Here is a 13,893-nt window from a genome sequence, read left to right as displayed (position 1 = left end):
AAATATTTATTTATACATTCTTTCTTGATAATTCTTCTACTTTCTTCAATGCATCTTTAATATCGTTTTCTGTTACACTTGGTGTTAAACCATACTCTTTTTCTTGTTTTAAAATAAGAGCCAGTTTTTCTGCCTTTTCTGCATAAAATAGTTCTTGCTCTTTTCTTAATTCATCTCTATATTCATTCAATTTCTGTTTTATAACATTGGAACAATATTCATTTGTCAGTTTTCTTAATGAATCTTTTCTTGACACTTTAACAGCATTTCTATAACAAAGTAAAAGATAAATTATGTGTATAATGGTAATGTATAAAAAAATCTAAAGAAATAAAATATATTATGAATAATTGCAAGGCTTTTCTAATTCTATTAATTTATAGACATTATTATTATCATCTTTTTCAGAAAGTCAATATAATTCTAGTGAAATATAAATTATTCTATATAATTTTGGCATAAAAATGGTATTATACTTTGGTTGTGGAAGATAAATAAGATTCAAACGTTCAAGTAGCCATTCAAATCGTCTATAATCCCATTTGCGCATTAACTTCAGATATTTATTTCTTTTATCAATTAATTCTTTTAGAAATACTTTGGTTTTCTTATTTCTTGGATTATCACTCATATATTTTTGAAGGAACTGTATTTCATTAGTCATTGCAGCAACTGAAACAATTTATTTAAGTGACATTTAAATTTTACATTTCAAGTAATTATTTTGCAATAATAAAAGTTTGTAATTTTTCTGCAAAAACTAGTCATGACAATGGTATTACAGATTTTAACAACATTTTTTTAGGTAGATATTTGAAGTGTATATCTAACTAATTGAAAAAAAAATATTTCAATATCTGATATATGAGGTTTCTATTAGAACTTTTAAAACAAAATTTTACCATTTTATGAGAGAATATTTAGACAAATAAAGAAGTAATCATGGTTGAATGATTTATAATAAAAAAAATAATTTAACTAATTAAAATATAATTACCTTTAACTTTACAGAAACTTTCAGATACTGATTTCATTATTTATTATTTTTCAATGTAAATCTAATGTTTTCATTGATGTTGCTATTCTCTATTTAGTGTGAATACACAATAGATAAATAAACTTTTATAAAATTAAATATAAATGGTATTTAAATAAAATTAATACCAGAATAAATTTTAGAAATTTATTTTATCTAATAGAAATATGCTTACTTTTAACTTCGGAAGAACCTCGATCACAAATGTGCCTTTTTACAAGATTTATTGTACCCTCTCTCTCTAAATTTCTTGCTTCTTTTTTTGTTTGAAACGCCACGGTAAACATGTTACGTACAATATCACTTGCACTGCATCAATAATTGTATATATTATTTGGAATCTTTACTAAAATTTACTTTATATAAAATATATTAAGAATATTGCTAAATTTTAATGTAATATAAAAATATGACAAAACAGCTGTAGATAATATAAAATAATTTCTAGAGAGCTTAAAAATACACTTACTATATATTAAATATTAGTTTCTTTTATAAACGTACATTACAAATTTTTTATTTGAATTATTTAATACAAGTATAATTAAAAACTACATTTTTTATAAAAATATCGGTGCAAGGATAATAAAAGATTTTGTCTTACACTTTTTATTCATTTTTATAGAAGAAACATTTTATATGACACAATAATAAGTGTATGGCTATTACTTACTCCTCCAATTCCTTTGAATTTTGATAATAAAGTTTAATATCAGTTGGTTTTACAGGTATATCTATTCCTAAATCACCGGTTTGTCGTGGATCTAGAGATGAAATTTCTTTTGGTCGTATCCATTTAATTTTAAAATCTGTAACAGATGCTCTACGACGGCTTAAATAACCTCCAAATTTATATATATTATTTACTTTTGTACTTATTAATTTAGAACAATTCATTATGAAACTCATTTTTATGTATTAATAACTTAAGTATTAAAATTAGTTAAATTGAATTCAAAATAGAATAACATTAATTAGTACACAATTTAAAGTTACTCGTACACTATATTACTGTAAATACGCAGATTTTGTGCACACATATGATCGTAAGCTAAAAGTAAATTTTCATAAAAGTTTTGTAATATTTTTAATAGTTTTATTACGAGATTATAATAAAATGGAATATGAAATATATAAGGGTTTTAATAAAAAAGATGAATAAAATTATTTTTTAATGTATCTTTGCCATATAATATCCATATTTACTTTTAGGAACGAAGTAATAGCATATTAATTACATTCAAAATATTTTACCGCATGATTAATATTTTAAAGTATGCTTAATTATTTATTTTAAATAATTTACAAAACTGCATTATCAACATGTAGATCGATATTGATTTAAATTATGTTGAAAGAATTTATATTAATGCAAGATATATAAAAACACTTTTGATGATGAATAAATAGTAGAAATGTAGTTAAGTAATTCTACAATTCATCGAATTATGTTAATATCTTTTTTATTTTATTTTATTTTTTAGTTATTTTCAGATTATTGTTCTTTTAACTGCTTTATGACGGTTTTATGTACTTCTTTTACATGAATTTGAATTCCCTTTCTTAGAGAAGATAGCAGAAAATTGCATGTTTTTGAAATATATATTCACGTATAAGAAATTGAACATTGGCGCGCGAACTGTTATCATAATTTCACTATCAGTTCATTGGTTTGTTATGTTATATTGCCAATTATTTGGTGAGTTAATAGTATAAATTTCATACACATATATTTTGTAAAAATTACGTATATGTTTAATACAGTAGGAACATATAGGTCAAAAATTATTAGAAAATAGTGCAGAATGATGATAAAAAGTTAGTCATAATTTGTTTCTAAAATTGAAACATTTGTGATCTATAATACTTCTACAGAAAAACCAACCACACTATTTCTATCATTACGATTTTAGAGATTTTATTGAGATAATAATTACATTTCATATATTAATCATAAATGAATTTCTTTTGTTTATTTTACTTCTGTATTTATTTAACAAAAAATCACATTTGAAAAAATTTGTATTTCAAAATTAACTATATATATGTCATTAAATGAAATGAATTTTACAATTGTAGTTTTCAGGTAATTTATCGCCGTAGTTAAGCTAAATTTACTATTTTTAATATTAAGACTATTTTTAACACTATATCTATTTTAATAAATATTTAATTAAACAGATATAATAGAGACTATAAAGATATAGAGATATAATTAAATATTGTATGTTTATATAATTGTCATATGATATCAGTCACAAATCATAAAATGAAAGAATTCTCTACATTTCTGGTTGTTTTCATGTATCAATTCTGCCTACAATTTCGAACCACTGTCGTAATGCATCGCTTAGCACAACAGGTAAAGTATTCAAATCTCGAAGAATAATATAAAATGGAAATGGAAAGTTATCCATATAAGAACGTATACCTAATAATTTACCATCCTCAAAAATTGGCATTCTTATGTCGAGTATGGAATCCTGAAAAACACAATGCAAATAATAAAGAAAATAAACTTAACACTGTTACAAAATATCATATAACTATAAAAAATATGAGACGTCATTTCTTTAACTTGATCTATAAATTTATATTGTGAGCCTTTTTAAGATTTTAAATTACAAAAAAGAAAAAAGAAGAAAAATCAAATACATAGCCATTCAAAAGTATATATTCATGTACAGATAAAATTATATTTTGAATATTCAATAGAATATATAATTTTTTTATTTTTAAATTTAAATTTCAGGATAAAAATTATTTTCGTTAATTCAAGTGTACTATTTTTGTATTATTTTGTTTAATTTTAACAATACATTACCTTATTAAGAGGATTATCAATTATTATAAAAACGAGGAAAATATTCAGTAATTTAGCCCTCCTCACAGCTGCTGTAACTTTTTCTGTTCCTTCGGAAAATATTCCTCTACCATCTGACAAAATGGTTACTAGTTTTGCATTGTCGGAAGAACTGCATTGCGATGTGAACATTTCTACTGTGAAATCAAGCAGTTGACCAATCATTGTTCTTTTCTGTTCAAATTTAATTTCTTGAATTAATCTGAAAAGTTCAAATATTTTACAAATGTTTTTTAAAATTAATTCTTTTAAATTATAATTTTAAAATACTATCCTATAAAACAAGTAAATAAATTAAATATACGTAAATTGTTAAAAATTAGATAGTTTTAATTTAAATTTAAAACTTTTTGTATCTCAATTAGTCAAAATACTTAAATATTAGTGGACTGCTAATTATCATAGAGTAACGATTGATTCATTTTATTTTTGTCGTGATAATTGTATTTACCTGGCACCACTTTCTTCTGTAAAGTTTTCCCCGAAAGAATGAAGGATATTTACATGTTCCCCAAAATTAATAACAGCAAGTTGACCAACCTCTAAATAGGTCATAGCTTTGCCAATTAATGAAAGGGACTCAAATGCCAATTCTTTTGAATGATTATCAGCCATACTACTAGAGTCATCAATAGCTAATACAATTTGATAATCTCTTTTTGATGGTTTTGTACGCCTCAACCAAATTTTATCTTTTCGAAATTCACTGGCAATATAAGGAATTACTTTTCTCATGTTTATTCGTTTACCAGTTCTGTAATCTCCCTTCAATCGGGAACTTAATGTCGGTTCTAATACTAATCGCAATTTTTCTGATAGTTCCCTAGCAGCTGATTCTGTTAATGCACTTATGGAACTCCAAGCATTTGTTGCTTCTACCGAGGATGGTCCTTGAGACCATTGACTTAACATATCTTCAATTTCAGATCTCTTTTGTGCAATGTCATCAACAAAAATCTCGTGAGATTCTGTTTCTGTTAATTTTGTGTGAATGGTCGATTCATTTCCTCGTAAAACACGAGTTGTCCCCACTGTTTTGCCTTCAACTTCACCTCCTACCTCAATTTGTTCTACATCATCTGATTTTTCACCTCTGACATTAGTGGGTTTTTCCCTTTTATTTTCGAGGACTTTCTGTGGTTGTTCTTTTCTTGTTTCTTTCTCTTGATCGCTCAGTGATGACTCTTCGTGCATCTTAATATCATCATCATCTTCCAGTTCATCATCCATTTGGTCCTTTTTATCTAATATAATCAATTTGTGTTATTTTTTATTCATAAGAGTATAAAGATATTTATTTATATACATATTGTATAATTAATAGAGATTAAATATAAAATTTATTTTCTAAGTAAATAATAAAACTTTTTGAAAACAAACAAAAAGTTTACCTTCTTCTAAATTCGATGCCTGTTTTTTAATTTGCTCCTCAGTTGCAGCATCAAAAACATAGTCATCAAATTTCTCTTTATTTTTAATATGTTCGTAAGTTTCACTTTTATCACCATTTTCAGGTTTCTTTTTTTCTTCTGGACTATCTAAGTCTTGTTGCATTACATCAGTTTTTAATTTTTTCATAGAAGGTTCATTACTGTCATCAAATAAACTACGATTTTCATCACTTTGACCTGGTTTTCTTTGTTTTCGAGTAGGTGTCGAAGATTTTTCCTCACCAGAAATAGGTGAAATTTTTTCCTGTTTAGAACCAGAATGTCCTTCACTTTGTTCCGTTTGTGATTGACCAGTTCCTTAAAAATGTCGAAATATTAGTTAGGAGTAATTTATGCATACAATTTTTATCTATGATAGTAAAGTGTTTACAACTATTATTCAAATTAAAAATGTATAATTACAACATGCAGTAAGATTACCTTTATCGTTTTTATTATCTATACTACTTTCTGTAGGGTTTATTTCCATTTGTTCCTCATTTGACTGATTTTCTACTGCATCCCTAGAGCCATCTTTTTTGGATTCTACTTCTTGTGAAGCATCAACTTCTTTGCTATTTGTATCAAAACTAGCTGCTGCTTTATCTTCCTTTGTTTCATTTTTGTCTTCAATATCCTGTTCCTTTATATCATCTTTTTCATCCTCTTCAGAATTTATAACTTTTTCATCCTTTCTTTTGTTATTGTCCACATTTAGATCTTCTTCTTCATTGTCATCTTCTTCATCAGAATCTTCCTGTTTATTTCCTTCAGAATTTTCTTTTTCTTCATCTTTTTCATCTTCTTTTTCTGGAATTTTAGATTCTTTCATCTGATCAATATCAAAGGGATTTTCTTCTTTATCTTCAGGATTGTCTTCTTTTATTTCTTCATCTATATTCATATCTTCTGGAAGTTCAAAAGATTCTGGTTCTATTTCTGGTTGATTCTTTCCATGATAAGGATCTATCTGATCCTCATTTACTTCAGGTTCTTGAAATTCTTTGATATCTTTTTTTTCTTCTTTCCTTTCATCATTGTATTCTCTTTCTTCATTGTCATCTTTATTTTTGTTTTCATCTGTATCTTTTGCACTTAATTCTTCTTGACCAGTTTTTTCACCTGTTCCACTTTCTTCTTTTTCATTTTCTTTAGTTTCATTTTCATTTTCATTCTCTTTTTCATCTTCATCCTTCCAAATTTCTTCATCAAGTTTGTCTGCAGTTTCATCAGTTTCACCCATTTCCTTGTCGATATCATCATTTTCCTCATTATTTTTTTCTTCTTCACGTTCAAGTTCTTGCGCATGACCTTCAAAATTTTCTGACATCTCTATACCCTTTTCTTCTTCCTTCATATCTTTCTTTTCATTGTCCTTTTCTTCTTCATTTGGACCTTTAACTTCTTCTAACTGATCTTCAGTTTCAATTTTCTCTGAAATGTCTTTATGTCCCTCACCTTCAGCCAATCCCATTCCTCCTTCAGCTGTATCACCTTCTTGATTATCTTCAGGAGCATTCAAATCTTTTGGTTGACAAAAACCATTTGTTGCTAAATCCAAAAAGACGTTCAGTTGAAGGTAGAGGAATTTGCAGGTCAGACGAAAAGATGCCACTTGTTCATATAAATAGAAATGAAGAAATAATGTATACTGTTCGATAAGAGGTAGATGCTGCAAAAGTGATCTAAAATAATAATAAAAATAATTGAATTATTTATAAATCATTTTGTTAACGTTGATGTAATAATGAAAAAAACGAAAATATATTATTATATGTAATATTAGTTGAAATATAAAATAAAATAAATTTAGTTTTCAAATCAATGATGACAAAAATAAAACAAGGACAATATTTTCAAATTATTTTATTATTTATTTAAAAATAAATCTGATAATTGTGAATTTTTTACACTTATGACAATAAAACCTACCTTATGCAGTTATTTGCAGACTTAACATCACATTCATATATAATTTGCAATAAGTCTCCAAATATATGTGATACAGTCTTTAAACGTAAATCTGGAATATCTTTCTCTAAAGATTTTATTAATTTTTCTGTCATCAAATTCTTTTCAAAATTTTCAGTAGATTCTTCTTCAGGTTTAGTTCGATCTTCAATCGATTTTTCACTATCTTTGAATTTTTTCTGAATAACAAGAAGAATTTGTGTAACTAATACATCCAATTTGGCTTGATATTCTTTCAAATTTTCGGATTCAACAGACTGTTCCGCTGTTGAAATAAATGTTGATGTAAATAATTCATTATTTTCATCAATTTTTTCTATTAAGAAATATAAATTTTCCGTAATGGGATGATCTAACATGAAAGTACATCTTAGGTCAATCAATAGTTTTCTAACTTCATTGATTTTTTGATAATTTGACTGAAGAATATCAATATGTCTTTGATGAAATAAGAAAGTTTGACCTAACTTTTCAATTCTTTTTGAAATTATCGTCCATGAATTCAGCTCGTTTGCCATATCTGTTATTAAGTGTAAAGAGTTTTTCATTGAGACAATTGAATTTTGTAAAACATTCCTTTCTTTTAAAACAGGAATTGTAATTTCATTTAAATCAAGGGTTTCTTCTGTAAGGGATTCCATTGGACAACTCTCCAAAAAAATTATAATTTGTTTCATAGATATCTGTAACACTTCTAATAATTCCTGAAAACTATTTATGACAACTTGTAAGTTCTTTTGCATGGGAACATAATTTTTGTCAGAATCTTTAGTTACATTTTCATTTATTATTTTTAAAACTTCCATTAGTTGAGAAATATCTAAGATTCCACCAGTTTTTGCAATTTCTAAGATAGAAATAATTTCAGAAACGTCTAAAATATCTATTGATTTTGTAAATTCAAGAATTTTTTCTAATTCAACCAATCTTTCAGATGATTTTTTTATCATTTCCAGAAATACAGAAATTTCTGAAATTCCGATGTTCTTTATAAATTCCAATACTTGTAAAACTTTGGAAGTATTAGACATTTTGAGCAGCTTGATAGATTCTACAATTTCTGAAATATTTTTTTGTATAACACTACTATTTGAAATCTTTTTATTAATTTCTTCCATCATTAATATAAGATTTGATACTTGAATCTTTAATGGAAGAAACTTTTCAAAGAAGTTTGCAATCGTTTCTTTTTGCCGATGCGCCAGCAATACAAGATGAACTGAAAAACCACGACAACGTTCAGCATTATGTATATCGAGGTCACTTTTACCTGAATTTAAAATGCTATCAAGGAAATTTAGTTTAATCAAAGATTCATAGTAATATTTATTACAACCAGACCACTGTTCAATTAGTCCTTTGTCCATATTTTCATTTTTACTCTTTATAAATGTGAGTCTTTGTATTTCTCGAAGATCTAAAGGCACAGTCATGAAGTTTGTGATTTCATTTTTTCGATTTTTCCAAGTTAAAATACCTATTCTATAAGAAATTCCAAGATGATTTAATGTTTTAAAATAATTTGCCAATGCCATCTTTTTTTGCTGAAGCATGCTCTTTAGTTGCGATTGTTGTTTAGCTTTTGTCAAAGTTTTATCGACTTCCAAATTTCTTAGTTTCTTACTTTCTTCAAGACTTTCGTCTATAAAAATTTCAATATCCTTTCGAATTTGGGGATAATCATTTTTTGCAATAATATTTTCACAAAACTGACGAGCTTTGTGTGTTAGTTTCTCAACCTTCTGCAGGTTTCTTGACTCTAAATTGACTAAGAAATCAACAGGTTCAAGTTCTTTTCTAGAATTAGTTTCTAATATCTCTGCTTTCGTTTTTAAAGTCAAAGTGGATGCAACATTTTCTTGTAAACATTTTTGGAACTCTTTCACAAATTTGTGTAATGTTCTTCGTGTCTTTTCAGCAGTGTTTTTTACAGACCAATAACTTATGTCATTCCACCTTGTAATTTTAATGGTATCTTTTAATTTCTTAGCAATAGGCTCTTTCAATACCTTTATCTTATTTTGAACATCATTAAGAAACTGACTATAATAGAAATAAATGTTCCAGAATATAGCTAATAATTCTTTCTGTTTTCTTGTTTCTTCGAAATGACTAATATGTTGATGAAAAAGATACATTAATTGGAGTCTTGTTTCAAATTCGATTAAAGATGATTCTGTTAAGAAACGTTCCAAGCTTTCAATTATCTTTTCTTTTGAAATGTTATCAGATTTACTTGAATCTTTTAACTTTTCAGTTTCATTTGACTGTTCAACATTCTCAGTGTTCTCTATAATGTATTGATCTATCAAATTAAATAAGAAGAACCACCACTTTGACGCTTCTGTTTTCAAATCATCTTCAAGTACTTCCAACGAATCCTTCCACCTTGAAATCTCAAGTTTTCTCCAACAAAGAATCTTTGCACCAAAAGATTCAATAAATTCTGCCAAACTGACATCAGAGCGAGCATTTTCTTCCCATTGTTTAATTTTCGTTAGTAATAATTCCACTCCAACTAAAAATCTAGATAATGAAGAATCAATGGAAAAACTGAAAAGTCTATCGATTATCAGTTTTATTGAATTTAAAATCGGATTATCAGGCCATTCCTTTAAAAATTCATTGATTCTTTCACAAAGTCTATCAAAAAGTGGTTGACATTCTTCAATTTCTGGTATATTTGGATCTCTATAGAAATCATATACCTTATAATTATTTTTTCTATCATCAAAACTGGATTTTTGTGAAATTATCACGTTTAAGCAGCATACTAGTTGAGAAGACAAATTTTCTGACCAAGTTTTTATTGAAGATCCTATCATTTCAAATCTCTGGATTAAAGGCTCAATGAAATTGGGCTTCAAATTAAATTCATCAGTTTCTAAATTGTTTCTACCCATTCCTAAGGTATCAATAAAAAATATTTTTGAATTTATTTCATCAGAACAAACATTTTTTAAGATATTCCAGTGTATTTCTTGAATTTTTCTGGCATCTTTCTTAGTTATAACTTCAGTGAAGGATTCTTTTTCACTGAAGACGTTTTCTGGAATTCTTTCTAGTTCTGAGAGATTCCCTGGGAATACTTCTGCTAGTTCTAGGAAGTCTTGTTGATAACCTGGGAACATGTTTCTGAAATCTAATTCTTCTTCTTCTTTTGTTTGAAATTTTGTTTTGAACAAGCTTTGTTTTTCTCTCATTTCTTCTTCTCTTTTTTTTTCTTGTTCCTTCCATAAGATCCTAATCTTGAGAAATATTTTATTTAGTTCTTCCCATAGTGATTTTATATCATTTCTAACAACCAGAGACAAATTTTCAAGTTCCTTCAATGCAATTTTAATCATTGTAAATCTGTTTGTTTGGACAGATTTTGATTTTGATTGTTTCATTAAAATGGAAACTAGTTTCTCTGAAGAACATAGTTTCACCAAATTTATGTAATTTTCCTGACACAAGCCAGTTACAGGGAATCGCAACAAATTATAACAGATATCACCATTAGAGTTCTCAAACTGCATGTTTGAAAGTTCATGAATTAAAATTGATAATCCATGATGTAAATTAGAAATTGCTGAAATCATTGGTGAAACCAAGTCTGGGAAACCAATTAGGAAGTTATTTTCTAATTTTCCAGAGAATCTTTCTAATGACTTCTTCCAAATTACAGCTTCATGCAATCTTTCTTTATGCGATTCTTGCCATTCTTTCTTATGAAGTTGTTGAGCTACTTCATTTAATTGCTTGACTTGTTTAAATATTGACTCAAATGAACCTATATTACTTGAAAAATTCTCTACTTCTTCTCTCAAATTTTGGAAATTCAATGAGGGTCTAACTGCTTGGAAATTTTCAAAACTTTTTGCTTCATTTGATGATATTTTCAAATGATTAATTCTTGATATTTCTCGTTCTTTTGATAAAGAGGTTCCAAGGATATTAGATTGCAAATTTTCAATGCGCATTAAGTGTTCCAATTCAGAGATATTTTCGCGTATATATTTTGATTTTAATGCAATTTTCTGAACTGGATCAATGGATCCTAAATCATAAAAAAGAAATATTTGAAGATACCCTAAGATCAGCCAGCCATTTCCTCTTTCAATTGCATTGTTTTCATTTTCTAACTTTTCATTTATTTCCTGCAATGATTCTATCGGTTGAAGAAAACGATGTTTTAGATCATTTTGTTCATCGTTTAATTTTAAGGTAAAAGTATTTATGACTTTGTTCATAGCAGATAAGTAATAATTTATGTAAAATTGTAGTAGAATAGAATCGTTAGTGGATATCTTGAATTCGTCTGAATTTAAGACCAAAGAATTTTTCCATAATAGTGTTTGAATTGTTTGTAAAAGTTTCTTCTGCTTTTTGTAGTTTCCAAAATTGATTATTTCTCTTTTGTTTCCAGATTTTGTTAGAAACAGTTCAAAGATCAGATTGCAAAAAGTTGATTTATTGATGAAATTTGTCTGAAAATAATATAATGATATGAAAAAATTGAAATAGATTAATTATTTATAATAAAGTGATATTGCCAATTAGATTTAAAGTAGACATCACAAAAAATTATTATTAAAAATAAGAAAACAAAATTAAATATGATTCAATATTAAGACCATTAATTCATTTTCCATCAATTTCTATTCATTTTATATTAAAAATATATTTTTAAAACCAATATTGTAGATATTTAAAAAAATGTAATAAAAAATAACAATAAAATATTCTACTAATATCTTCGACTTTATTTTTTAGAGTATGATGTAAAACAATAAATAATGACCAATAAATAAAAAAATAAATTTAATTCAACTTATATTAAAAGTTTAAAAAGGTAAATGAACAATTTATAGAATTTTCGAGTAAAGGATTTCAGTGTTCAGATTGCAAGTAATTAAAATTACTATAATGTGAAAAATACCTCAAAAATAGTAGTGTCTTCTGTTTCATCTTCCTTGCTATTATACCAATGCAGGAGAACATTCGAATTTTTTACAGCGAAAGTTCGTTCTCCAAAGTCTTCGATTAAAGAGAGCAACTCAGGGAATAAAGAGATCCTTTGTTTGGGTAAAGTCTCATTGGCATTCAGGACCTTCATCAAGCTAATTAAACGTGCTGGTATTGTTGGCACCTCTTCGAATTTTTTAAACACGCTTTCCTTGCAAATTTGCCCAAATGTATCATCCATTTTTCCTCGAAAATTTCCTTCCGCATCTTCCCAATCCATGAAATCATCCGGAATTCCAGTAGAAAAATGCTTATTGAATTTTCGACAAATTTCTTGTTTAAAATTATTCGAAAATTCTTCGCAAAATTTCCTTTGGAAACGGTATGCGAAAAGGAAAAAGAAAAATTCATAAATTGGCCATATTTCAATTTCTTTATAATTTTCACTCGCTCTGTCATTATTCTCGTTAACTTCTTTCAGCTCTAAAATGTTTTTGGAAATTTCCTCGATCTCCATTACGTCTTCGCTTTTATCTGTATTTTCTTGACCGTGCTTGAAATTTTTAATATAAATATCGATCAATTTCTCTCTAACGGCCAAATTTTCCGGAAGTGCAATGGAAACGATTTTTAATTTCGTTTTTGATAAATCGATTAAATCTTTTTCGGTAATCTCGAGTTTTCTTGATACTAATCTCAATTTTTCATGGAAGGTCATGGCGTTTTTGGTGAAATGGGGTGATGGAATAATCGATAGAAGTTTCTTCACCCTCTTTCGAATTTTTCGAAATTTATCTGCGTCGATCAATAGGTTCAGATATTTGTTAGAAAAGTCTAATAATTCTTGCTGTACTTTTAAATCGCATAATTTTGCGTCGAATAGTGAGAATAATTTTTTGAAAAATTTTGTCAGCCATTTGTAGTGGACTTTTAAGGAGGAAGTAATTTCACGTAGGTCAAAGAATGTGCCTTGTGATTTGTCGACTAATTCTATCGTTCCCAAATTATGGTACCTTCGGAACCATTTTAGGCCATCTCGTAGTTCGACGTACTCTTTATCGTTTATCGATAAATTTCTATTGTATAGTACTATGTCGATGATCTTTGCTGATTGTTCGACCATTTCTACGAACTTGAGTATCAGTGGCTGGTTTTTCAAATTGGTTGATAGTTTCCCTGGAAAAGAAAGAAAATATTTAAAATTATACATTTAACAATGATTTATATATAAAATATAAAATTATAAAAAGATATTAAAATTGAATTTTGTTTCATTAAATAGTAAATAATTAATATAATATATCTTTTTCGAGGAAATGTATACAATAATATGTTTTGTAGTTATGTTGTGAAAAATGTAACAAATTTTCTTCTTTTTGTGATTAAGCATGTGAGTAATTTTATTAAAAAAAGTTATACAATTTTAATTACCGTATACTGATATTAAAATGAACTAAACACTAAACAGAGTGGAAAATTTGTTATCCTTGGGTTCTCTAAATATTAGTGAAAAATTAAACAATACTATCAACAGTGAATGTATAGCTGAAATTATCAGAGAAGAAGTACTGTTGCACAGATTTAACACGTTAACACGTTAAGTGCCTAGCCCGTTTTGCTTGCCGTTCCGTTCAGGCCCAGAC

At 27.0% G+C, this 13,893-nt stretch overlaps 2 protein-coding genes across 2 annotated transcripts; both read right to left on the bottom strand.

The window, feature by feature from the left end:
* Positions 1-10: 10 nt before the first annotated feature.
* bonsai (28S ribosomal protein S15, mitochondrial) lies at positions 11-1,987 on the bottom strand. Its single transcript, XM_017910303.1, has 4 exons — positions 1,710-1,987; positions 1,212-1,345; positions 477-672; positions 11-269 (listed from the first exon to the last, which is right to left on the bottom strand). The coding sequence occupies exons 1-4, from the start codon at positions 1,943-1,945 to the stop codon at positions 11-13; spliced, it is 825 nt and encodes a 274-aa protein (XP_017765792.1). The 5' UTR covers positions 1,946-1,987.
* Positions 1,988-3,336: 1,349 nt separating this feature from the next.
* On the bottom strand, positions 3,337-12,968 carry LOC108554889 (midasin-like). Its single transcript, XM_017910302.1, has 12 exons — positions 12,702-12,968; positions 12,225-12,560; positions 10,338-11,772; positions 7,668-10,205; positions 7,464-7,565; positions 7,262-7,388; positions 6,569-7,014; positions 5,771-6,478; positions 5,291-5,647; positions 4,351-5,143; positions 3,861-4,101; positions 3,337-3,519 (listed from the first exon to the last, which is right to left on the bottom strand). Exons 1-12 carry the CDS (start codon positions 12,966-12,968, stop codon positions 3,337-3,339), a joined length of 7,533 nt encoding a protein of 2,510 aa, XP_017765791.1.
* Positions 12,969-13,893: the final 925 nt, after the last annotated feature.

Source organism: Eufriesea mexicana, unplaced genomic scaffold, assembly GCF_001483705.2.
Source record: "Eufriesea mexicana isolate 0111107269 unplaced genomic scaffold, ASM148370v2 scaffold93, whole genome shotgun sequence".
In the NCBI taxonomy this organism is placed as follows: Eukaryota; Metazoa; Arthropoda; class Insecta; order Hymenoptera; family Apidae; genus Eufriesea; species Eufriesea mexicana.
The sequence above is the reverse complement of the archived record's forward strand: the minus strand, read 5'-3'. Positions and strand labels throughout refer to the sequence as shown.

What these genes read in the sequence shown, in the direction of transcription:
- bonsai (XM_017910303.1), bottom strand. Translation starts at nt 1,945, where the DNA reads ATGAGTTTCATAATGAATTGTTCTAAATTAATAAGTACAAAAGTAAAT. An exon ending in AATTCAAAGGAATTGGAGGA is followed by an intron (nt 1,346 to 1,709) that starts GTAAGTAATAGC and finishes TTATTGATGCAG; the next exon opens with TGCAAGTGATATTGTACGTA. An exon ending in AGGTTCTTCCGAAGTTAAAA is followed by an intron (nt 673 to 1,211) that starts GTAAGCATATTT and finishes AAATTGTTTCAG; the next exon opens with TTGCTGCAATGACTAATGAA.
- LOC108554889 (XM_017910302.1), bottom strand. Translation starts at nt 12,968, where the DNA reads ATGACCTTCCATGAAAAATTGAGATTAGTATCAAGAAAACTCGAGATT. An exon ending in TCAGAAAAAATTCAAAGATA is followed by an intron (nt 7,389 to 7,463) that starts GTGAAAAATCGA and finishes ATTTGATGACAG; the next exon opens with AAAAATTAATAAAATCTTTA. An exon ending in ACAGAAGAAAGTGGTGCCAG is followed by an intron (nt 4,102 to 4,350) that starts GTAAATACAATT and finishes TGAACTTTTCAG; the next exon opens with ATTAATTCAAGAAATTAAAT.